At 45.0% G+C, this 27,228-nt stretch overlaps 1 protein-coding gene across 1 annotated transcript in view; it reads left to right on the top strand.

Moving 5' to 3' along the window:
• Positions 1-6,803: 6,803 nt before the first annotated feature.
• mlycd (malonyl-CoA decarboxylase) overlaps positions 6,804-27,228 on the top strand; it is a 35,370-nt gene continuing 14,945 nt past the window's right edge. The window contains exon 1 of the mRNA XM_033035776.1: positions 6,804-7,385. Within this exon, the coding sequence (XP_032891667.1) occupies positions 6,876-7,385 (510 nt within the window). The 5' untranslated portion in view covers positions 6,804-6,875. The remainder of the gene's footprint in view (positions 7,386-27,228) is intronic.

Genomic DNA, 27,228 nt, shown 5'->3' with positions numbered 1-27,228 from the left:
TTTACTGACCTTGACTGCCCTTAATGTGGTTTGAAAATGAAAATGTGGTTGAAATGAAGTAAAAGCACAGCAAATGGTTGGTGGTGGTTGGTTTGAAGTAAAAGCACGGCAAATGGTTGCTGGTGGTCGGGTTGAAGTAAAAGCACAGCAAATGGTTGGTGGTGGTCGGGTTGAAGTAAAAGCACAGCAAATGGTTGGTGGTGGTCGGTTTGAAGTAAAAGCACGGCAAATGGTTGGTGGTGGTCGGTTTGAAGTAAAAGCATGGCAAATAGTTGATGGTGTTTGGTTTGAAATGGCAAATGATTAAAAGTCTAAACTTGACAACTTCCTGTTGGCACTGTATATTGATTTTAGTTAAAACACTACCACTTACGGCGGAGATTTTTGGCCATCTTACTCAGTTCCCTTCCGCTCATCAGGTGCAGAAAATTCTTCCCATCACTGAAAAATAAAAGTGTTATTAGTGTTTAAAAAATGTTGAGAATCTCTCTCCCGTCAATCACGCCATGTAGGCAATGCCCCTTGCGGTGGGAGGGGGGAGGGATTATAAAACCAAGAAGTGTGGGTGTGGCTCAGTCTCTGCAAGATGGAGGAGGGAGAGGTCATGACTCTGTCTGAGCTGTGAATAAACTGAACACACTGAATGTCTACTGAACTGTGAGTGTGGTGTTTATGTGTTTTTTGTGTGGTTTTATGGTGGTTTCACCCTGCTTGAAAAGGTATGAAACTGCACTTGAATTTGGTGGCCTTGCACCCTGCTTGAAGTGGTATAAAACTGCACTTGAATTTGGTGGCCGTGCACCCTGCTTGAAGTGGTAAGAAACTGTACTTGAATTTGGTGGCCTTGTAGTACCCCGTTTGAAATGGTAGGAAACTGCATTTGAATTTGGTGGCCTTGCACCCTGCTTGAAATGGAATTTCAAGAAATAGCATTGAGTCAACTGCCAGCTCACCAGCCGTGAGTGAGCTGCCAGCACATCAGGCTTGAGTGACTGAACTGCCACCCCAAGAATCCATTTGGCCCACAATGTCCATACTAGCCCCTACAGTCCCTTCAGCCCACAACGCCCACATTAGCGCTCCAGAACCCCCCCCCCCCCCCCCCCCCCCCCCCCCCCCCCACTGGCCACCAATATTGGAATTGGTGGAGAGGTGGAATATTGCATTGGGGGACCAGCCCTCCCGTGTGAACATGGGACCCAACGTTAGTATATTAAAATTCAGACATTAAAATCAATGGTGCAAATGAAGATGTCTGTCGTTCAGTTTTATTTATAGATGTATTGGTCCTCTTTCAGATCCGATCACCGCCTCTATAACATTTCACAGGGATGGATTCAGTGAGTGTAGACTGAACTCCCCTCTCACTCTTCCCCCCCTCCCGCCCCCATCCCTCCTTCTCCACTCCCCCCTACCCTGCTCCCCTTCCCCCCCCCCCCCCCCCCCCTCTTCCCCCGACGCCCCACATTTTGGACCCTGCTTAGATCCCACTAATAGCACTACACAAAGTAACATTGACTATGGGATAAATGCAGACTTTGGGAACAACACTCCCACCTTCCCCCCCACCCCACCCCCCTTGCCTTGCTTCAAAATGGGTGGGGGGTATTTCGACTCAGTGGCCGGAGGAGGTGGGTGGCACTGGTACAACATTGACAACATTGCCTGTACCCAGTTGAAAAGCCCGCTGCCTCTGGGGGTTCGGAGAGACCATTGGAAGAGAGATCTGCCTCTGGGACAACTCGTGGCCAACAGTTTAGTTCCCATGAGGAACAGGCAGAACATTGGAGGTTCGAGTGTCCTGGGGCCCCTGTGTCACATTTAGATCAGAGATACAGTGCCCTTCGGCCCACCGAGTCCGCACCGACCAGCGATCCCCGCACACTATCCCACACACGCTAGGGACAATTTATATTTATGCCAAGCCTATCAACCTAGTTAGTATTAAGGTTAGGGTTAGGGCTAGGGTTAGGTTTAGGGCTTGGGTTTCCTCCCGCACTACAAAGGCGCACAGGTTTCTATAAATTGTCCCTAGCGTGTATGGGATAGTGTGCGGGGCATTGCTGGTCGCAGGCTGGGTCCACAAATGGGGGGCGTCGGGGAAAGTGAGGGGGGTGGAGAATGGGAGAGGGGGAGAAAGGGATGTGAGGGGCGGGGGTAGTGGATAAGGGGGAGAAGAGTGGAGCGGGGAGAAGGGGGGGGAAGGGGAGAAGGGGGGGAGATGGGAGAAGGGTATGGGGGAGTGGAGAAGGAGGGATGGGGGCAGGAGGGGGGAGGGGGGGAGAGGGGAGTTCAGTCTACACTCACTGAATCTATCCGTGTGAAAAGTTATAGAGAAGGTGATCAGATCTGGAAACGGACCAATATACCTATAATTAAAACAACGACTCAGACATCTTTTCATTTGCACAATTGATTTTATTGTATTAATTTGAATATATTAATGTTTAAAATCCATGCATTGAATAAATATTTTACAGCCTCAACCCTAACTGGGCGTCACCCGCATGACAGCATACGTCAGCGTCTATGTCATGCAACTTGACAGTTTTACGGGCGTCACTGACGCTCCGCAGTCGCCTAAATGGGACAGGCCCTTACCTTTCCCAAGTCATCGGTGCTGGTCTCCACTTTCCCTCTCCTCTAACTCTCAGTCTGAAGAAGGGCCTCGACCCAAAACGCTCCTATACCTTTTCTCCAGAGAAGTTGCCTAAGCTGCTGAGTCGCTCCAGCATTTTGTGTATAGCATTGGTCGCTCCAGCATTGGTATAAACCAGAATCTGCAGTTCCTTTCTACACATAATATTTCAGGTTGATGTTCTTCTGACAGAACTAGATTCTTCAGGAAGCACTTTTGAGTAATAAACCTGAAATGGTAACTCCAGGTGATCCGGTTTCCTCCCACGTTCCAAAGATATGCAGGCCTGTGGGTTAATTAGCTTCTAAAAATTATCTTGAATGTGTAGAATAGAACAAGTGTACGTGGTGATTGTTAGTCGGCACAGATTCAGTGAGCTGATGGGGTTGTTTCCACACTGTATCTCTAAACTAAACTAAACTAAACTAACTATGTAGACACAAAATGATTGATTAGCATAGCGGGTCAGGTAGCATCTCTGGAGACTTATTCCTCTTCTCCAGAGATGCTGCCACCTATTCCTTTTCTCCAGAGATGCTGCCTGACCTGCTGAGTTACTCCAGCATTTTGTGTCTATGTTCGGTGTAAACTAGCATCTGCTGTTCCTTCCTACGCATTAAACTAATTATGTACTGGTTTAAGGTAATTAGCAGGTCAGAAACAATAACCCTGTTTGGGATTTCCATCTAGATTGTCCTTTCCCTATTCTCCTTCCCCTAAAACAATGCCATTCACTCTCCTTCTGCAGACTAAATTGGTGAAAACCGTGCAGCGACATGGGGAAAAATATAAGTATGTGGAGATAAGTTATAGATCAACCATAACTTCACCGTCAAATGAAGTAGGCTTAAGGAATAAAATGCTCCAATTCTGTTTCTATAGTCTTTTGGGCTTTTTTTCCCTAGACTTGCTTGCTATCATGGAAAGCATTATAGTACAATTTCAAAACCCAAGTTTCTAATGCAGCACTAATATTGTCAACAAGAGCTTCCATGGTTTAAATTCTGTGACTAGCTAAATATTCCCTAAGGTGTGGGTATTTGCTCATTCTCACCGTGGCACATGAATACCAAGTAAATATCCAATAAATTTGTCTATCCTGCCCCCGCTGGTGTCTTAATTGTGCTGCTACAGCCTTCTAAACCCGGTGATATTGACTCTTTTAAAAGAATGAAATCGCTGACAAATCGCCTTCATGGCTATCCTGCAAACCTTGCTATGTATAAAGCCCTTGGAAGGAAGACAAAAGGATAATAAATGATTTATTGTAAAAACTGGTGCATAAGCAAACACTCGAGGTGCTAATAAGGGGGGTGTGATAGGGATGACTTACACAATGTGTTCATCTAATAAAATTGGTCGGTAGCAGTTAATCTGTTTTTCCAAAAACTACTTTCATGTTTGCTCGTATTTTATTTAACAAGACAATTAAACTTAAAATGTAACAGCATATTATTAACAAATTAAATTATCATTAAAGAATTAGGGAATCCGATGTTCATACTGCTGGGTTGTAAGTTACCCAAGCAAAATATTGTTGCTCTAATTTTAAGTAACTTCATCATACACTCCCCTCCTCCATTCCTTCCTTGTCCCCTTCTCCACTCTGGTCATTTTACCAGTTCCAGTTCTCCACGCTGTTTCTCTTGACATCACACCTTCCCTAACCAACAATGGGCCTACCAGGCACTACTTAGGGGTCCAGACCCAAAACATCACCCATCCTTTTTCTCCAGAGATGCTGCTTGACATGCTGAGTTACTCCAGCACTTTATGTCTATCTTTACTTTTTCATGTTGATTTAAATCTTAAAGGAGAAATGCAGAATGTATATTAATTTATTTTAATTTAAAAAGGGTTCATTTCAAAACTAGACTCCAAAGTACAAGAAATGTATACACTGTTTTATATAACTCATCACTATGTCACAACCTAGAAAACTAATATATTCAATCTGCAAATTATTACATTATTGATAAACTGAAGGCAGTACACCTGTGCCACAGGAATTAGTAATTCTGTCAGAGGTTTTATGCAAGGTTTTCCTCTTACTGGGAATCAAGTCGAGTTTATTATCATAAGCAAAAGTATAGACAAAAAGTATAGAGTTTGTTATCATAAGCAAAAGTATGGCAAAAGTGTGCGGTACAGACACAAAGAAAATCTTACTTGTAGCAGCATAATAGGCACATAGATTCCTTTGTAGTGCAAGTGGTTGTCCGAAATGTCACCTCTCCATGTTCTCCAGTGATGCTGCCTGACCCGCTGAGTCGGCTGGTGTCTGTTTGGAGTGTGGGAGGAAACCGGAACACCCAGAGAAAACCTGCAGTCACAGGGAAGAACGTACAATTCCATAGTCAGGATTAAACCTGGGTCTCTGTTGCGCCAGTGTGCCACCCTTACAAACAAACTTATTCCAAAGCGGATTCCTTGTGCAAAAATGAGAACTTACAGCAGTCTTCAATTCTACAGGATTGACAAGTGTCATAGCTTGGCAATTAGAACTACAATGCTATTGCTATTCCAGCTTGGTCAATATGTCTTCCAGCATTGTATCTTACAGCATCGTATCTTATTTATTTGCTGTGAAAAGCATATTTCTAAGAGTCTGATTCCTTCAGGTCTGTTTCAGTTGAAAAGATTGACCCTCTTCTCTCCAATAATGCTGGATTTTTGCCAGAATCATTGGGGATCTCAGCCGTGAGGAAATCTCTAATTGTTTTGTAAGTATCAAGTTTCTTATTCCAGTTGTAGTCTCCAAATTGCCCTACTATTCTCTTCAGCACAGCTATTTCGGAATGGCAGTCTAAGCACAGCTATGACCTTTCATTGGCCAAGGTACCTAATCCAGGCTCATGCTCCTCTCTGCTCCACAATCCTTGAAATGAACCTTGAAATCCAAGTTCATCCTGAAAGAGTGCTGTTAAATCCCTCCATTGGTTGGCAGGATTAACTTATAATAAAAACCATGAATCCATCTGTCTTCAATGCCAAATTGTGTACTCTCTCAGGCTACCAGGTAGAAATTGCACACAGAATTGGTTTATTTTACCAATTATTTTGCAGAACTCACAGGGATTCGTTTGTTTCTTTTTGTGGCCCATTGCATCTCAAGAAATCACAAGTATTTTCTAAACTGTGACATATTTTATGCATTTTATAAGGACCACTGCAACTTTTGGGTCAGTCAGGCTGTGAAGTGACAATGGAGGATATTTTTAAAATATAAAACTAAGATAAATTATATAGAAGAAGTGATTAAAATTCTTTAAGATGGTGCCCAAGCCAGGCGACTCTCTGTGTGCTGGTCCCAGATGTGGATCTGCAATCACTCATTACAATCGTGCCACTACTCCAAAAGCAGCATTTCTTACTTTAACTATGGGGGTGAGGGCTAAAAGGGAGTAAGGTGAGGGATGTTGGTGCGGTGCTAGGGGAGGGGAGGGGTGGGGGGGGGGATCGGAAGGGGGGGAATGAGGGGGGGGCGGGTGGGGGTGAGGGGCGGGATGAGGGGGGTGAGGTGTTGAGGGGAGGATGGTGAGGGGTGAGGGATTGGAGGTTGAGTAGAGGGGGAGAGTGGGATAAGAGGGCATGGATGAGGGGGATGGAGGGGAGGGGGTGAGTTTTGGGGGTTTGAAAAAGGGGGGTGACGTGCTGGGAGGGGTTTGAGTGGAGAGGAGAGGGAGGGGGAGGAGAGGGTATGAGGGAGGGGGTGAGGGATGAGGGGAGGGGGAGAGGGATGAGGGATGGTGAGAGGAATGAGGGGAGGGGGAGAGGGATGAGGGGAGGGGGAGAGGGATGAGGGGGGGGGGAGTAGGATGAGGGGAGAGGGATGAGGGGAGGGTTGGAGGGATGAGGGAGAGAGGGATGAGGGGAGAGGGAGAGAGGGATGAGGGGAGGGAGAGGAATGAGGGGGGGGAGAGGGATGAGGGGAGAGGGATGAGGGGGAGAGGGATTAGGAGGGGAGAGAGGGATGAGGGGAGAGGGATGAGGGGGAGAGGGATGAGGGATGGAGGGGAGAGGGATGAGGGGAGGGGTGAGGAGGATGAGGGGAACGAGGGGAGAGGGATGAGGGATGGAGGGGAGAGGGATGAGGGGCAGATGGTGAGCGAATGGAGGTTGAGGAGAAGGCTGAGGGATTGAGGAGGGGCGTGAGGGGAAGAGGTGGCGCAGTTGCCAGGGTAACGGCCGGCCCGGCCCGGCGCAGTGCAGGGCGGCGCCTCCTTCCCCGGCAGCCATGAACCGCCTGCTGCTGCCGCTGCTGCTGCTACGGGCCGGCCGGAGACAGGCTGCCGCCGCCGTGCGCGGTTACCGGGACCGGGCCCGCTTCAGCAGCGCCACCCGAGGCCCGGACATGGACGAGATCCTCCGGCGGACGGTGGAGGCCTGCGAGCCCCGCGACAAGCCGGCGCTGGCCGCCCTGTACGAGGAGCAGACGCGGGAGTTCGTGCGCTTTTACCGCGGCCTGAGCGCCGAGCAGAGGCCGGGCTTCCTGGCCCGGCTGACGGCCGAGTGCGGCGTGGAGCACGGCCGGGTGGGCGAGCTGTGCGGCCGGGTGGCCGAGGCCCGGGGCATGGGCCCGCTGATGCAGGCCGAGCAGCGGCTGCGGAGCTCCCTCACCCCCCGCTACAACGTCCTCATCGGCCGCATCTGCGGTCTGGAGGACGGCGTCAAGTTCATCGTCGACCTGCGGGCCGACGTGTTGTGGTGCCTGGAAACCAAGGCGGCGGACTGTCCGCACATCAGGGTAAGAGTGGGGCATCTCCGGGGATGTACAAGGAGGTTGACTGCAGCCCCACTGCACCTGATACTCGAGAACAGTCCCCACTGCACCTGATACTCGAGAACAGTCCCCACTGCACCTGTCAGTGGAGACTAGTCCCATTAATCCTGACACAAGAGACTACAGCCCCACTGCACCTGACACAAGAAACTGTAGCCCCACTGCACCTGATACTCGAGAACAGTCCCCACTGCACCTGTAAGTGGAGACTAGTCCCATTACACCCGACACAAGATACAGCCCACTGCATCAGCCATGATCACAATGAATGGTGGTGCTGGCTCGAAGGGCCGAATGGCCTCCTCCTGCACCTATTTTCTATGTTTCTATGACACAAGAAACTGCAGCCCCACTGCACCTGACAAAAGAGACTAGAGTCCCATTAAGTCTGGCACAAGAAACTAGAGCTCCGTTAGACCTGACAACAAATTGCAGCCCCACTACATCTGACACAAGAGACTACAGTCCCCACTGTACCTGACACAGGAGACTAGTCTCATTACACCTGACACAAGAAACTGCAGCCCCACTGCACCTGACACGAGACTACCGACCCGACCACACCTGACACATGAGTCCATGTTCCCCCACCACACCAGATACTGCAACTGACACTACACCTGCAACCAAATACTGCAGCCCTCACTACACCTGACACATGACCACACCTGACACAAGAGACTGCATTCCTCGCTACACCTGACACTGCAGCTCCCAACTACATCTTGACATCAGAGACAACACACACTCACTTCATCCTGATACAAGAACCTCCACTCACTCACTCACTGTGATGCAAGGGATTGCACCTCACACCAGTGATTGCGCCTGGAACAAAAGACTGCACATATCCACTACACCCTAATACCAGAGACTACACACTCACTACACCTTAACACAAGAGACTATCTCTCCCTATTCCACAATACAAGAATCCCCAAACACCCACTACTGCCTGACACATGTCCCCCAGACCCTCTGTAGCCTGACACAAAATCTCACAGTCACTCAGTACACCCTAACACAGGAACATCCACATGTCCACTACTCCCTGACAGGCCAGGTTTCCCCCAGGCACCCATTAAACACCTTCCCCAACACAGCAATGTACTCCCCAATGACCACTATACCCCAACACAACATTCTTCTCCCACTATCCGATTTTTCTCCCACTATCCAGTTCCAAGAGCCCTCCCACACCCACTACACCTCCTTACAAGATACTGTACCCCGACATGACAGTCTTCCTTGAAGGTCATTGCACCCCTTCTCTACAGGCTTATCACAGATACCGACTCACCACTCCCCAACACAACCGTCTTCCCTATCAACTGCACCCCATAACATCAATCATCAGTCTGAAGAAGGGTCTTAACCCGAAACGTCACCCATTTCTTCTATCCAGAGATGCTGCTTGACCTGCTGAGTTACTGCAGCATTTTATGTCAATCTTCTCCTACTACACCCTGCAGCACAGTGGCACAGCTGGTAGAGCTGTTGCCTTGCAGCGCCGGAGACCCGGGTTCAATGCTGACTTTGGATGCTGTCTGTGGTGTTTACACATTCTCCCTCTGGTCACGTGGGTTTCCTAAAGACATGTGGGTTTGTAGGTTAATAAGCGTCTGTAAATACCACAAGTGTGTAAGGAGTGAATGCATCGTGAAGTGTAGATAGAGTCAATGGAAGGGATGTTGGTTTGCACGATGGTCTGGGCTACATCCACAACTTTCTTTCAAAGGTTCTCTGAGTGATGTGCCAATGGTCTATAATGGCTGTGGGGTGCATTACCATAAATCAGTATAATTGAAGAAGAGCAAAGTGTTAGGTTTGCTGGTGTTTTGGCAAATGTGCATCTCAACACACAATGCCAAAATAGATAACTGATCTTAGTGGTATTTTTGTAACAAATTGACTAGCATTTTGTTTCCAGAAACTAATCTAGGAATGCAAGTTAGATAGATTAAAACTCTGTTTGTCACTATTTAAAATATTAAAGTTTCTGTCTATTTGTTCAAGGGGTGTGGATATGGCTGACAATACCAGAATTTATTTGTAGGTTAAATGGCTTCAGTAAAAATTGTCCCAAGTGTTTAGAATAGTGCTAGTGTATGGGGTGATCACTGGTCGGCACAGACTTGGTGGGCCAAAGGGCCTGTTTCTGCGCTGGATCTCTAAAGTTTAAAGCATAAATTGATCCAGAATGCATCTGAAAATAATTCATCCTGTTTGATCATTGATGCATCTAGTCAATAAGGAAAGATAAGAATGATAACTGCTTCATAACGGGAATATCCAAACTGGAATGGAAATGCTTCTGTTGTTCTAGACTTTACAGAGCCGGAAAGCTTGGTGGTCGTTTTTCTCAGCAGTTTCATTGCATTACAAGTAGTTTTGCATTGATGCAGTTTACCCTACTAAGATAGATGACTTGTACTACAGTTGTAATTTATCTTCAGCTAATTTTACATCATAAACCTTAGTGTATTTTTAATGTCATGGTTTTTTTGTGTTGAAGAATTCAAATTTTCTTGGCATTTTGATACATTTCTTCAAACACTGCTGTTGCAGCAGATGTTGAGGTGTTCAATGCTACATTGCCTAAATAATCTACGTCCTCAATCAACATGTCATCCAATTTGCAATATTGTTTTAATAGCTCTTTATTCAGCTTTCTGAAATGCACTGCAAGTCGTTGCTGTACAAAATGTAACTTTTATTTGGCAGCATTGTGAATACAAAGTAATTTTGCAATTTTGTTTTTGTATAGCCTGGTATACTTTTAAAGCTTTTGGGTTATTTACATTTGTGTTACTATTGTGCAAGGATGGTCAGCGCTCTGTAAGAGTGTGAAATGATTTTTATATCTATCAATAATACATACATATATATAGCTAAAACTCTCATCTTGGATGAAAATTTTGTTTGTTTGTATGTATATATGTATGTATCTATCTATGTATGCATGTATGTATCTATCTATGTATGCATGTCCCCGAAATACAGCCAAAACGGTACACGATAGCGCAACAATTTTAGGGGCGCTTTACTCATCATTCGCCTGGGGTGTGCAGTAGCAAGTTTCATTCAATTTGACAAAGTAATTCCCTTTATAAACATAAATTAATTTTCTCCCGCGAACGGCACTGCGCTCCCACTTGCCGGACCTGCCGCCATTTTCAGATCGCCATTTTGACTGGCGTCACAACGGAGATCTCTGGTGTCATAACGGGGACCGCGCCTGCACAGTTGGGGGAGGTTTGACGGGCCCGCCACCATCTTCAGATCGCCATTTTGACAGGCGTTACAACGGGGATCTCTGGCGTTACAACAGGGACCCAACGTTGCAGCGCGGAAAGGCACTTTGGCTCACCAAGTCCACGCTGACCAGCGATCCCCGCACACTAACACTATCCTACACTAGGGACAACCCTGCACATCTTTGGAGCGTGGGAGGAAACCAGAGTACCCGAAGAAAACCCACGTGGTCACAGGGAGAACATACAAACTCCCTACGGACAGCACCTGCTGCCAGGATGCAACCCAGGTCTCTGGCGCTGTAAGGCAGCAGTTCTACTGTTGCGCCACCATGCCACCCCAGAATAAATGAGTTCATGGGGGGGGGGGGGGGGGGGGGGGGGGGGGGGCGCGGCGGGGGAAGAGAGAGAGAGAGAGAGAGTAAGTATTGTAGATGGGTAAGTAAGTAATTTTTATTTATAGAGCACTTTTAAATCAAATCATGTGGAAGCCAAAGTGCTTTATAGAGAAGAAATTAGATTACCATACATCCATATAAAATAAAAAAGACACAATACACTAAAGGATTCAACATGAACGTCCCCCCACAACAGAATCAACACTTTCCACTGTGAGGGAAGACACCAAAGTCCAGTCCTCCTCCTCCTCCTCCTAGTCCACCCGAGTTCGGGGCCTATTTGAAGCCTCTGCAGTCAGTCGCAACAACGGCGGCCAGATGTTATAGGCTTTCTTGCCGGGAAGATGGAACTCCGGCGTTGGGTGAACACTCCTCAGCGGTCTGGAATGTCTGGAGTGGCCGCTCCTCCTCGGAGACCGCGGCTCCCGAAATCCTCAGGCCGCACTGGTTGGAGCTCCGACTCTGGCGATCTCGGATCCCAGGCTCCGCGGTGTGTTAAATCCAGCGCCGCGCACGGCTGGACATCCGCAGCCACAGCTCCTTGGATGTTGGAGTCGGCAGTCACAGCACTCGGGAGCCTACCGCACGGCGACCCGGGTAGGGCATCGCCCACTCCATGATGGTGTCCCAGCGCTGTGCCACCGCCAAAGCTGTAGTCCTGGCCATTCCCGGCAGGAAAATGCTGCTCCAGTCCCAAAGGTAGGCCGCACGGAGAGGGCGAAATGCAATCCGGAGGAAAACCACATCTCCGACCAGGCAGGACTGAGAAAATACAGTTTCCCCCTTCCCTCCCCCCCAACCCTCACATAAAAAGATTAGTTCTCCAAAATAAAAAGTTTTTAGACACTAAAAAGGGTGAAAAGACGGACTGCAGGCAGAGCAGCCATACACAGTGGCGCCCCACACCTGCACATCCACCATTTAAGTTAGAGCAGGTGTGCTAAAAACACAAAATATCCAAATCACTAAAACGGATTAGATTTAGACCGATTAATATTGGTTAGCTGGCCAAGACGTTACTGTGAATGTATGGAGCAGATTGCTGATTTATCTTTTTCAGATCAGGCTTGTTTGTTGAATTTCAAGTTGTAATTTATTAGTTTAGCACTCCATCTTGTGTATTCCAGCTCCTTCAAAGAACTGCTCTTTCCTTTGCAGGGATTAATGCAGTCCCCTGATAGTTACTTTTGAATTGGCTTCTTCCCCCTCGAATAATACATTCCAGTGAACAACACCAGGTCTCTGAAAAAATCCCTTACTTCTCTTCCGGTTGTTTTATATCTTCTCGTTATTGAAACACCCAGCAGAGGGAATAGTTACACCTTATTTTCTCTATCTAAAGCTCCTCTTGACCAATCTCAGATTCTCAAGACTCTCAATATAATTGGTCTTAATTAATTGTATACATTTTGTTTATTGTCTGCAATCCTAATTCTGAGAATATAACGCATCTATGTGCTAACAGGAATGATGTTTAGGCATAAAGTGGCTCGCAAAAGTTTTCATACCTCTTGAACTTTTCCACATTTTGTCACGTTACAACCACAAACGTAAATGTATTTTATTGGGATTTTATGTGATAGACCAACGCAAAGTGGTGCATAATTGTGAAGTGGAAGGAAAATAATACATGGTTTTCAAATTTTATTACAAATAAAAAACTGAAAAGTGTGGCGTGCAAAAGTATTCAGCCCCCCTGAGTCAATACTTTGTAGCACCACCTTTCGCTGCAATTACAGCTGCAAATCTTTTGGGGTATGTCTCTACCAGCTTTGCACATCTAGAGACTGATATTTTTGCCCATTCTTCTTTGCAAAATAGCTCAAGTTCAGTCAGATTGGATGGAGAGCGTCTGTGAACAGCAATTTTCAAGTCTTGCCAGAGATTCTCAATTGGATTTAGGTCTGGACTTTGACTGGGCCATTCTAACACATGAATATGCTTTGATCTAAACCATTCCATTGTAGCTCTGGCTGTATGTTTAGGGTAGTTGTCCTGCTGGAAGGTGAACCTCCGCCCCAGTCTCAAGTCTTTTGCAGACTCTAACAGGTTTTCTTCCAAGATTGCCCTGTATTTGGCTCCATCCATCTTCCCATCAACTCTGACCAGCTTCCCTGTCCCTGCTGAAGAAAAGCATCCCCAGAGCATGATGCTGCCACCACCATGTTTCACAGTGGGGATGGTGTGTTCAGGGTGATGTGCAGTGTTAGTTTTCCACCACACATAGTGTTTTGCATTTAGGCCAAAAACTTCAATTTTGGTCTCATCTGACAAGAGCACCTTCCTCCACATGTTTGCTGTGTCCCCCACATGGCTTGTGGCAAACTGCAAACGGGACTTATGGCTTTTTTTCAACAATGGCTTTCTTCTTGCCACTCTTCCATAAAGGCCTGATTTGTGGAGTGCACGACTAATAGTTGTCCTGTGGACAGATTCTCCCACCTGAGCTGTGGATCTCTGCAGCTCCTCCAGAGTTACCATGGGCCTCTTGGCTGCTTCTCAGATCAATGCTCTCCTTGCCCGGCCTGTCAGTTTAGGTGGACGGCAATGTCTTGGTAGGTTTGCAGTTGTGCCATACTCTTTCCATTTTCGGATGATGGATTGAACAGTGCTCCGTGAGATGTTCAAAGCTTGGGATATTTTTTTATAACCTAACCCTGCTTTAAACTTCTCCACAGCTTTATCCCTGACCTGTCTGGTGTGTTCCTTGGGCTTCATGATGCTGTTTGTTCACTAATGTTCTCTAACAAACCTCTGAGGCCTTCACAGAACAGCTGTATTTATACTGAGATTAAATTACACACAGTGGACTCTATTTACTAATTAGGTGACTTCTGAAGGCAATTGGTTGCACTGGATTTTATTTAGGGGTATCAGAGTAAAGGGGGCTGAATACTTTTGCACGCCACACTTTTCAGTTTTTAATTTGTAAAAAAATTTGAAAACCATGTATCATTTTCCTTCCACTTCACAATTATGCGCCACTTTGTGTTGGTCTATCACATAAAATCCCAATAAAATACATTTACGTTTGTGCTTGTAACGTGACAAAATGTGGAAAAATTCAAGGGGTATGAATACTTTTGCAAGCCACTGTACATTTCTAAAGATCTTTTAGCAATCTTTTAGCTGTTCTTGGGCAGCACGGAGGCGTAGCGGTAGAGATACTGCCTTACAGTGCCAGAGACCTGGATTTGATCCTGACTACGGCTGCTGTCTACAGAATTTGCATGTTTCCCATGTGACTTGCGTGGGTTTTCCCTGACATTTTCGGGTTCCTCCCACACTCCAAGGACGTACAAGTTTGTATGTTAATTGGCTTGGTATAATTGTAAATTGTCCCTAGTGTGTGTAGAATAGTGTGTGCGGGGATCGCTGGTCGGTGCGGACTCGGTGAGCCGAGGAGCCTGTTTCCGCGCTGCATCTCTAAACTAAACTAAACAAAAATTTGTTGAAAAGATTGTTGTGTAGGTTTAAAATTTGCCTTTGACATGCACTATTCTGATGGACAGGTCATGGTATCTACTGATTTTTATTTTGGCAAGTTCCAAAGGTTAATTAATTAATAGAAATGAGGAATCTCTTACTCCTATCAATTGTTAGCATTTCTAACAGGAACTTATAGAACTCAATATTTAGGTTTTGAGTGGATACTTTGTGGGCAAAAGGATCGATTTGAAAATCAAAACAAAAAAACTGCAGATGCAGTCTTGTTCTACAGATCTACATTGCTGATTGTTTAGCACTGTTAGTTTAAATCTTTTTATTTGAATTTTGAATTTAACAGCAATTTGCATACATACAATGATAACAGACATAATCAGGACATAATTGTACAACAGTATGTAAATGACCCTCAAAACCCTTACCCTTACCCACCCTCGCCACCCGGGGACAAACAACACTCACATACGTACACATCCACACAAATACAATTTAAAAAATAATAATAATTTAAAAAAATTAAAAAAAAAAAAAAATTAATTGTGGGGAGGGAGGGGGGGGGGGGGGGGGGGGGGTTGAGGGGATAGCAGCTGCAATAAGACAGAGTTGTGATAGAGGGCACTCAGTCCTCTTCCGAGTCCGGAAACAAGTTAAGAGAGTTAACAAGTTCCAGGAAAGGGTTCCATGTATCTAGGAATGTCTTGGTAGAGCCTTTGAGAGAGAACCTAAGTTTTTCAAGCTTTAAGTTGGAGAGCACCTCCTCGATCCAGCGGGCGTGTGTCGGGGGACAGGTAAGTCTCCAGTTAAGCAAAATCAGTCTCCGGGCTAACAGGGTTGTAAAAGCCAGGACCCGCTTCAACGCAGCAGAGAGGTTGGTGTTGGGGGGAATACCAAAAATAGCTGACAGTGGGTTTGGAGGAATAGTCTGGCCACAGGCTCTGCTTAGCACGTCGAAAGCACTCCTCCAAAAGGTTGCTAGCTTAGGGCAAGACCAAAACATATGACTATGGTTGGCAGGGGATTGATTGCATCTGTTGCAGGTGTCTTTAACAGCGGGGTATATTCTAGATAATCTTGCGTTTGTGTAGTGGACTTTGTGAAGGACTTTGCATTGGATTAGGCCATGACGGGCACATATGGAGGAAGAATGGATCAAATCCAAGGCCGAGTCCCATTGCTGGTCAGTTAGTTTCGTATTCAGCTCGCCCTCCCATACAGCTTTTAATGAGGTATGAGGTTTCAATATAACCGACCCTAACAAGTTGTACAAAAAAGAGATGCATTTCTTCCGGTTGGGATCTAGAGCTAGGATGGAATCGGTCAGGGTTTCAGGGGGACGATTTGGGAAATGGGGGAATATCTTCTTCACAAAATTCCTAATCTGGAAAAAACGAAAAAGGTGGGAGTTTGGGAGGCTATAGTTGGACGAAAGCTCCGCAAAAGACGAAAAAATGCCATCCTTGTATAGATTTTTGATACTACTGATGCCATTACTATGCCAGGTTTTGAATGCGGAGTCTGTACTTGAAGGTTTAAAGATGTGATTTTTAAGCAGTGGGGTCAAGATGGAAGGGCCTTGTAAACCAAAGTTTTTCATAAGTTGACTCCATATCTTGAGCGAGAGGGACGCAATTGGGCCTGCACCCGCAGATGTTATAGAAAGGGGGAGTTGAGAGCATAGGACAGACCGCAACGGGAGATGTGAACTCGCCTTTTCCATGTGTACCCAGGTCGGTAGGTTAGCACTGTTAGTGATTTGCTGAGTCTTCAATTGATTCCTCTCTCAGTAAGTCTTTAATTCTGACTCGAAGAAAGAAAGAAAACCACAATTTAGCACTGTGATGCTTGTTTGCTGCAGAATCTTCTTGAGGATAGAACAATACTAAAATATGACATGTGACATCTGACAATATGACAAATATGACAGAGTAGGTGAATCGAGCACCGGAAGACATAGGTTTAAGGTGAAGGGAAAGGGGAAACTGAGGGGTAACATTTTCACACAAAGAGTGGTGGGTGTGTGGAACAAGCTGTCAGAGGAGGTAATTGAGGCAGGGACTATCCCAATATTTAAGAAACAGTTAGACTTGTACATGAACAGAACAGGTTTGGAGGGATATGGACCAAACACGGGCAGGTGGGACTAGTGGAGCTGGAACATGTTGGTCGGTGTCAGCAAGTTGGGCCGAAGGGCCTGTTTCCACAATGTACACTCTGTGACTCTATGACTCTACATAGGCTACACTTTGTTCACGAATGAAATGATGTGAGAGACTTTTGCCATAATCAGCTAAGGATTTTCACAATTTTTTTAAACTTGAGCTTTGCAAGTGGTCAGGTCTGGTGGGAGATCCTCCCCCGCCATGGGTACCATGTAATCCCGTGCTACCTGCTCTATCGTCAGATAGTCGGCGACTAAACCATCTTCCCCACCTGGTTTGCCAGGTGAGGAGGGGGCTGTGGACCCCCAGCAGGACCAAAAACAAGACCTGTCAAAGGGTGGATGAGCTTCTAGCGAGTCAATGGCCATCCACACTTCAGTAGAAGTTGAGATCATGTCGTACATAGCATTGTAAGGACACCAAAATCCTATACTTCCAGTGGCGGATGTCCGCAGGAACAGGAGGACAGGGATGTGTGGTGCATCCATCATCGTTTTCATGTCTCTACTATTTATTTCATTCCCCTTACATGTTTTTCCTCTACATGCTCAATTTTTGTAAGGTGTCCTTGAGACTCTTGAAAGGCGCCCATAAATAAAATTTATTATTATTATTATTATCGTTCCCGTCGGAAACCAGCACCACTGCGTCGCTAATATTTTCAACGATGATGAATGAGCTTTGCAGTGAATCCCATGATGGTATTTCTTTAGATAGACACAAAATGCTTCAGTCTGAAGAAGGGACTCGACCCAAAACGTCACCCATGCTTTTTCTCCAGAGATGCTGCCTATCCCGCTGAGTTACTTCAGCATTTTGTGTCTGTCTTCGATTTAAACCAGCATCTGCAGTTTCTTCCTACACATTTTATCAGTGGAAATTTTTTTTAGATATTGTATGAATTTACAATGTTGAGCCTCTTGGGTATATCCCTGACAAATGACAGAAATTCAATTTGGTCAGCAGTCATGCAATGATGACTCTCCCAATGTAGCCACTAGAAAATTTGGAAGGAATATTAGTTCAAAATGTTGGAAGAAATGGTCTTTATTTTTGTTGTCCCTTCAAAGTGAAATGATGGATGTATGGATTCAGTGAAGTATGTTATGAAAACATTACAGAACTATCAGGGCTTTCAAGAATATTGTTTTGATTTGTCATTTTGATGAGGCTAAGAAAGATTTAGAAATATAGATGTGCCAGCATTTCTCTCATATAGTTCCCACCTCTAGTGCAGTCAGACATCAGATGCTGTATGCATAGCACACATTTAAATGGTTCCAGTTGCTAAACAAAAGTTGGTGAATTTTAATTTTGATTTATTTTAAACCTTTATGTCCAACAGCTGTTGAAACCATAAATTGTTAAAATGTTATTAGCTACATTTAAATGAAATTGGCTAATCTATTTTAACGGTCATTTGTGTGTATTTTGTTTTCCCCCAAACTGATTTATTATTCCATTAGTTTGTGTTCGAAGTATCAAAGAAAAAAAAATGCTCTTGATGATACAGAATGTTAGCAATTCCTTTGAGGCATACTCTTTCTCTGACTGCAGTTATGCAGAAGTTACAATCTGAAATATTTTTGCCAGCTGGGATGAGCACTTAACAGAAGCTTGTTTTTCTGCAGATTGGGTCCAATCTCTCAGGCACTGAGATATAGTATTAACAGTGTGAATCATCGTAGTGCTCTTAACTGTGATCCTAAATAATTCATACTTCGTGAACCACAGGAAGACCATATGCATGAGCTTGAAATGAAGAAATGTATTTTACAGGAGCATACTCATGTTATGAGCAAAGCAGTTTTGTCCTAACATTTAAAAGGGCTCCAAATGAAATTTTGAATTCCCAAGGGGTTGACAATATTTTAAAAATCTTTACCGGAGTTGTCCTTCTGCTGGCATCTCTACCACTTGCTTTTGGAGACTCTTCAATTACGCAGTCGCTCAGGATTGAGGATGGTTTGCTTTCACTCCAGCTCTGAGATAGCTAATCTCCTGTGTGAAATGTGCATATTTGTGCACAGATGGAGCAGGTGAAGCTTGACCAAGTAGGTGGGTAGGTTGTTTAGCATGGTATGTCCTCCTTCCACATGCTTTTTGAATTGTAGAGACTAATTGTCTTCAAACATAGAATATAGAAGGGCACAGCACAGGTACAAACCCTTTGACCCATTATGCCTGTACTGACCATGATGCCAAAATAAACTAACCTCATCTTCCTGCACATGATCAATATCCCTCCATTCTCTGCATGCTCATGTGCCTGTCTAAAGGCTTTTCAAACACCATTATCATATCTGCTTCCACCACCATCCATGAAAATGTGTTCCAGGCACCTATCACTCTCAGTCTAAAAGAAAAACAACTGACTTGTACATCTCACGGTGGCGCAGCAGTAGTTGCTGCCTTACATCGCATACAGCGCCAGAGACCCGGGTTTGATCCCAACTACGGATGCTGTCTGTACGGAGTTTGTACATTCTCCCCGTGACCTGCTTAGGTTTTTTTCAAGATCTTAGGTTTCCTCTCACACTCCAAAGGCGTACAGGTTTGTAGGGTAATTGGCTTGGTAAAATTGTAAATTGTCCCTAGTGTGTAGGGTGTAGTAGCCATTTAGGTTTTTATATTGTTTCAAGGATTCCTCCTTTAGTCACTATTAATTAAGAGACTGTGTTTAGAAGATTTATCTTTGGACGGCATTGAATGTCTCATGGAGAGCTCGTGAATGCGTTTCAAGTAGTCTCCTGAATCCCTGTCTTTAATCATAGTGACTAAAGGAGGAAACCTTGAAATTATATAAAATTCGGTCAGTATATAGGGTAGTGTAAGTATGCGGGAATTGCTGGCCGGTGCAGACTCGGTGGGCCGAAGGGCCTTTTTTCGCGCTGTATCTTTAAACTAAACTCAATTAAACTTCCCCCTCTCTCACCTTAAAGCAATGCCCTTTGTTATTTAACATTACTATTTGGGGATGAAGAATCTGACTATTTATCCTATCAATGTCTCTCATAATATTAAACATTTCTTACAGGTCTAAGCTTCTGACACTCCAGAGAAAACAATTCAAGTTTGTCCAACCTCTCCTTGTAACCGATATTCCATAATCCACACTACATCTTAGTGAACCACTTCTGCTCCTACACCTAAGCCTCTGCGTCCTTCTTGTAATGCGACAACCAGAACTGTACACGCCACTCCAGATGTTGTCTGACTAAATCTTCCTTGGTGCTCCTGCATTTTGAGTAGTCACAGGGATTCCCATGGGCCAGTGAGAATATAACAGTTTTTTTCAAGGCGTATAAAAAATGTATACAAATACAACACGGTGTCCACTTCAAAATCTCTTACCATAACAGTGCTTGACGTAGCTTTTGTTTTCAGGAATCTGGTGTCAGGCATGTGAATGTTGGGACCCGAACTTGGTTGCCCATGATTAGTGCTCCTATGTTGGGAAAGTTGGTATGAAGGAAGTTGTTGACATTTAGTTTGTCTCTCCTGTCACTAGATTTGGAGGATTTTATGAAGACAGCAATTGTGTGATGTCAGTGTTTTGAGGTGTTACTAGAGGTGTCGTGCATGTCCACAGCATTACATATGTGGGGATGACTGCTACAGTTCAGTTTAGTTCAGTTCAGTTCAGTTTATTGTCACGTGTACCGAGGTGAAAAGCTTTTGTTGCGTACTATCCAGTCAGCAGAAAGTCAATACATGATTACAATCGAGCCATTTACAGTGTGTAGAGAGATTTAAGTGGAGTGCGATTGTAATATGTGATTGTAGATCTGCTTCTGTGGCTAGCACGCAAATAGTCGCCTGGGTTGGGTGCCATCTTGGAAGCTCACTCCTTTGCAGACCACTTGAGCCTGGAACCATGAATAATGTCTTGGACTTCAAAAACTTCACAGTGGCTAAAAAGCAGTGTTGGGAGTACATTTCATCCTGCATGTCTTGCCTTTGCTGAGAGGTGTCTCTGCATTTACCAGGGTTGAGTTGTGCATCTTGGTTATCAGGAAACACTGTTGGGTAGTGATACTATAGATAAATGATGGGATCTTGAGTCTGGTATGGAGACAGCTGAGGGTGAATACTTTCTGATTCACCCTGTAGGATAATTCCACTGCAGAGGGAAGCTTGTTGATGAATTTCACTGTTGGAATGAGGAAGATTGTAACTAAAGATTGCTGCAGTGATACAGCCTTGCTTGATCTTGGATTGCATTCATTTTGGATCTGAATTAGATATGTAGGTCTCTAATCTGATGTAGAATTGTAACATACCAGGGAACAGGCCATTATCTCAATAACTTTTCTTACCGGCGCAGCAAATGCAGCTCCTGAGACCCAGGTTCGATCCCGACTACGGGTGCTGTCTATACGGAGTTTGTACGTTCTCCCGGTGACCTGCGTGGTTTTCTCCGAGATCTTCACTTTCCACCCACACTACAAAGACGTACAGGTATGTTGGTTCATTGGCTTGGTAAATGTAAAAAAAACTGTCCCCAGTTGGTGTAGGTTAGTGTTAATGTGCGGGGATCGCTGTTCGGCGCGGACCCGGTGGGCCGAAAGGGCCTGTTTCAGTGCTGTATCTGTAAACTAAACTAAACATTTCTTTTTGGTTGCTTATGTTGAAAGCTTTTTTGGTTTAGTTTAGTTTAGAGATACAGCACAGAAGCTGGCCCTTTGGACCACCTCGTCCGCGCTGACAAGCGATCATCCCGTACACTAGTACTATCATACACGCTAGGGACAATTTTTTTTTTAAACAAAGCCAATTAACCTGTACATCTTTGGAGTGTGGGAGGAAACTGGAGCATCTAGAGAAAGCCCATCTGGTCACGGGGAGAACGTACAAATTCCATACAGACAGCACCCATAGTCAGGATCGAACCTGGGTCTCTGACATTTTAAGGCAGTAAATCTACCATTGTGCCACCGTCCCTATTTTTATGTGGTCATAAAGGGACCTAGGCAGAGGCAGGTGCTGCTCCCTACACAGTGCATTCAGTAAGTATTCAGACCCCTTCACTTTTTCCACATTTTGCTACGTTACACCCTTATTCTAAAATGGATTAAATTATTTTATTTTTTTATCATCAATCTACACACAATACCCCATAATAAAAAAGTGATAACATGTGCTTGTTTCAGTTTTTTTCCCCATTATTTTGCAAAAATTTCTAAACCTGTTTTCGCTTCTTCATTCTGGGGTATTGTGTGTAGATTGATGATTTAAAAAAATGAATTTAAGAGAGAGAGAGATAGAGGGGGGCCCGCCCAGAGTTGAACTGTAGGTGTCCTGCCTTGGCCGGAGGCCGCCTAGATTTCGAGGCCCTAGGCTTCAGCCTATGAAGCCTAGTGGTAAATCCGGCTCTGCGAGGCCCCCCTAGATCTCGAGGCCCTAAACTTAAGCTTGTCTAGCTTATAGGTAAATGCGGCCCTGGGTCTGAATACTTTCTGAATGCCCTGTGTGTCCTGGAGTTCTGTTGCAGTCAAGATTTCTAAACCTGTTTTCGCTTCTTCATTCTGGGGTATTGTGTGTAGATTGATGATTTAAAAAAATGAATTTAATCAATTTTAAAATAAGGCTGCAACGTAACAAAATGTGGAAAAAGTGAAGGGGTCTGAACAGGGCCTGATTTAGATGAAGAGAGGCCCTAAGCTGTTCCACTTGTGAGGCCCCCTCCGCGTTGGTTTTCAGCGCTAGCGGCGAGGCAACGACCGGACAGCCATGGCGGCCAAATCTCCCACAATTCAAAGCGAGGGAGAAAGTGCCCAGCGCCGACTAGTTGCCGCTGCAGTGCGCATGCGCAGGGCGGCCGATGATGTGCTGGCGTGGTTGTGCGCATGTGCAGGGGGAGGATGTGCAGGCCGCAGCAATGCGCATATGCAAGGCGGCCTGCTGTGCCGGCGGATGAGCGAGCGGAGCCCGGCGGCCCGGATACTGATGGCAGGGGGAGATAGAGGGGGGCCCGCCCAGAGTTGAACGGTAGGTGTCCTGCCTTGGCCGGAGGCCGCCTAGATTTCGAGGCCCTAGGCTTCAGCCTATGAAGCCTAGTGGTAAATCCGGCTCTGCGAGGCCCCCCTAGATCTCGAGGCCCTAAACTTAAGCTTGTCTAGCTTATAGGTAAATGCGGCCCTGGGTCTGAATACTTTCTGAATGCCCTGTGTGTCCTGGAGTTCTGTTGCAGTCAAGATTATGCACTATAGACCTCCGTGTGGACAGAATCTGTTTTGTGATTGTAGGAGGGCCTCTTTAGCCACATGGAGGAGTTGATTGAGCCTGAGTTTGGATAACTCCAGGTTAATCAAAAGTAGAATAAGTGAAGCTGGCCAGAAGTCTGTGATTTCCTGTATCTAGAAATATCATGGGTGAAGTTGAGGAAGAGCCAGCAGTAGATGTCCCAGGATGAGGATAGATTTAGACAACGTTATAGAGGATGTAGATGGCCTTATTAATGCCAAGCATATGTGGATCTACTTTTCTGGTTGGGGAGGAAAAAAAACATTAACGTTGCACATTGTGTGGATTTAGATTAAGACCACTGCTAGCGACGGCGCTGGTGACAAGGGAACTGATTGTTGTAGGGACCAAAGACCCAACTATTTAGCTGAAGTAGCATGTTTTGCTTATCCACTTCTGGATTTTAGATAAGCAGTCTGACAATGTGGAGATGGTTGAAATGATCTGGAGACATATAGTGAGGTACTACTGCAAATCTGGTCCTTGAGAACCTTGGAGGCAATAGCACAGAGCAGAAACCATTCCAAGTGGTTCTGTAGCTGTGAACAAATACAGAAAAATAATAAAGGTAAACCAGTGTCGATCCACGAAGGGGTTAGTTTGGAGAAGAATTGTGTTATTAATGGTGTGAGAGGTTACATGACAGGCTGAGGTGAATAAAGTGTCAGAATCACAGAAGGTTTAATTAGCGACTGTATGACAAAGGTGAAACATGTGATTGGAATGATGAGACAATAAGTTCCAGAATGATGGGGGTCAAACCTGAGTGTAACAAATTGGAAAGGGAGTTGGGTGATGTGGTGGTAGTTTTCAAGGAAAGAGAGTTAGAAGATGAGTTTTGATGAGAATGCTGATAGCAGATTTAATGGAGACAGGGTAGTTCTTGACAAGGGGGAACCATAGAAATTGTGAGACTGCTCAATTGTAAAATTTGCAATTGTATCAAAACGTATCAACAAAGAAGGCGGCACAGGTAGAGGTGCTGCTGAAAAAATTGCCTAAGTGGGACAGGCCCATTACAGCGACATAGACCCGGGTTCATTCCTGACTATGGTTGCTGCTTGTACAGTTTGTACGTGCTCCCTGTGGCCGTGTGGGTTTCTCCGGGTGTTCCAGTGTCGTTCCACACTCCAAAGACTGGATAGGTTAGATAAAAATGCTGGAGAAACTCAGTGGGTGAGGCAGCATCTATAGATCTATAGATAAAAAAAAATAATCTGATATTTGTCTTGTGAATATTCTTATCGTGACAAGATTTAAATTGCTAATTCACACTTTCTCCTTAAAAATCTGACTTGCAGGAGCATTGGCGCAGTGATCTCATTGATGATGAGGCGATCTTCCAATGTGCACACAACATATTCAGTATTTGCTGTGGCTCTGTTGAAGAAAACCTGTCTCTGAATATTCAAGGTTTCAACCCTGGTTCTAAGACTTGAGTACAAAACCAATGTTGCCAAATAAGTGGAAGATAGACACAAAAAGCTGCAGTAACTCAGCGGGACAGGCAGCATCTCTGGAGAGAAGGAATGGGTGATGTTTCGGGTTGAGACCCTTCTTCATACTCAGTGCATTGCTGAAGAAGGCTTCACCTTTTCAAAAACTAAAATATCCCACAACTAACTTTGGAGCAGTTTAGCTCTATTAACATTTTTTCCCAATCACAAGCATCAAAACAGTTTTAATTCATCATTTATCGCAAGCTTATCTTTGGTACAAATGATGTGTGAAAATGGCTTGCCTTGTTGGCCAACAAAGAACTGCACTTCAAAATTACTTCAATTGGATGTTGAAGTACACAATCCTGGGACCTGAATTCTTCGATGGTTCAGGAATGAACTCGACCAAATATATTGTTAATGGTATGCTGATTCAGAACAATCAATTGGCGGAAACAGTTTCTTTGAAATGTAAGCTGCAGGATACCATGATTATATTGAGATCAATGATATAGATCTGAAGCTGCGAGGTGCTGATGGATTTTACCATTCTTCAACTGCTTGCTTTTAAAAATAAATCGTATTTTTCCGTAGAAACAAGGTACTGCGGATGTGGTTTACAAAAAAAGCACAATGTGCTGGAGTAACTCAGCGGGTCAGGTCTCATATCTAGAGAACAAGGATAGGTGACATTTCGGGGCAGGACCCTTATACAGACAGTCTCAAAATACTGAGGAGATTACTGGTATTTGTACATTGGAATATACCGAAGTAGTATGTATTAGATAAAAATAGCTTACAATCTTGCAATCACCGATTGCACTGCTAGGTGCCCCTCTCTGCCACCACACCATTCACACATACATTTTGTGCATTCTTTCTACTGAAGTTATCAATCAATCAGTTTTATTTGTCACTTGCACATAAAGTGCAAGTTAAATTAATTTGCCAGCAGTGGTACAATTAAAAAGAACACACAAGAACACAATAAGAATTTAACATAAACATCCACCACAGCATTCATCACTGTGGTGGAAGGCACAAAACTTGTCCAGTCCTCCTCCATTTTCCCCCGTGGTCAGGACCTCAACCCTCCGCAGTCGCCGCAGCCTCCGCTACGGGCATCCATATAAGTAGACAGGTAAAAGTCCAGGTAAGTCCTGAAATGGTGCCCCCCACTGGACACCGCAGCTTCAGGTTGGTGCAGGCTGCAGGCTGGCGGTCGAAGATTTAAATTTCCCGCCGGCCCGCAGCCGGAAGCACCGCAGGGCCGGCAGTCGGAGCTCCCCTCCTGGGGTCCCCGGCGAGGGACCCCACTCCTGATGGTAAGTCCATGCCGCGCCCACGGTAGAAGTAGGCTCTACCCCTCCCGGGTCCACAACGAGGGATCTCAGGCCCAGGACGCCGCACCGGCTGAAGCTCTGCAGACCCCGGCTTCAGGCTGCCGCGGGCCAACGAACGGAGTGCTCCCCTCCGGCGAGCCTCGGCAAGGGCTCGCCCGCTCGGCGACGAGAGTCTGCGCTGTGCCCGCCGCTGAAGCCCTGGGCGCGTCTCCGGGAAAGGCCGCACCGATCCTCGATGTTAGGCCACGGGGGAGGCGACATGGAAAAAGTCGCCTCTCCGTGGAGGTGGCGTCCAAAACGGTTTCCCCCTTACGCCCCACACCATCCCCCACACAAGGCACACAGAGAAACATTAAAAACATACATTTAAACACACTAAAAAAATTTAAAAAGTTGAAAAAACTAACGCGCTGCTGGCAGGGCTGCCGGCTTGCAGTGTCCCCACCGACCCATTTTGCAGCGCCCCCACCGACCCAAGCAGCATGTCAAAGACTTTCTGACAAGAGGGTGATGTGAATGCATTTTTAATTTGTTGGTAGTTCTGATACCTAACATTATAGGACTTATTTCTACATTGTATATATTCTTAAGTGATATTTTTAATTTGAAAGATTGTATTTATATACATATGATAATAGTGGTAAAATTTCACCATGGTCTGTACATAAATTGGTGTATTTCCACTTCCACCATGTGATTATTGGCTGCACAGTGTTCTTGAAATTGCACAAGAGACGACTGCATTCTATTCTATTTCATCAACTCTTTTTCACATCAGAACTAGCAACAGGACAGATCCAGAAGTGTCTTGTAAATTCTGTGCAGGCATTTTGCATTGCAAAGGGAATTGCAGATCCATCCAGGTTTCCAAACTCGATTCACAAAGAGCACAGAAATTCACCTACTGAAATACGCTCTTGCAAAACATAAAACTTGGATCAAATTTGTTTGGAGTGTTTTGTTATACTGAGTTGGAAATTGTGATGTATTAGAACTGATTGTTCACAGCTTAGGAGTGCACATTGTTAATATCACATTCATAGAATTAATCATGAGAAATTAGGAATGTGTTGTGGCCTGTTTTCAAAGTGACTTAGAAGCTCCTTTTGAATATCCTTTATAAATGAACCTATAATTTAAAATAATATTTCTTCAGAAACTATATAAATGTTCCATTGAAAGTGTTGATGCATGTGTAAATGACCAAAATGTGTACTATAACAAGTCGGTTCAAAGCTTTGCAGCATTTATTTCCCTAATAATTATTAGGGTGACTATTTGCTGTATTTACCCTTGTTTATGTTGATTCTCCATGTTCTTTTGCCAAAACAAATGTCCACAAAGCTGTTCACAAAAATGTGCGCAGATTGTATTTTTGGCTAGATTCACTGGCTACTACATGGTATTCCAAGCAATGTCCATGAATAGAATTTGTCTTAAATCCAATCTCATTCCCCATGAGCTTTTTTCCCCCAATGCCTCCATCCAACTATAACAAAGATTGTTTCAAAAGAAAACGGT

This window comes from Amblyraja radiata, chromosome 17, assembly GCF_010909765.2.
Source record: "Amblyraja radiata isolate CabotCenter1 chromosome 17, sAmbRad1.1.pri, whole genome shotgun sequence".
Classification (NCBI taxonomy): domain Eukaryota; kingdom Metazoa; phylum Chordata; class Chondrichthyes; order Rajiformes; family Rajidae; genus Amblyraja; species Amblyraja radiata.
Note: the sequence above shows the minus strand (reverse complement) of the source record. Positions and strands in the feature narration are given on the sequence as shown.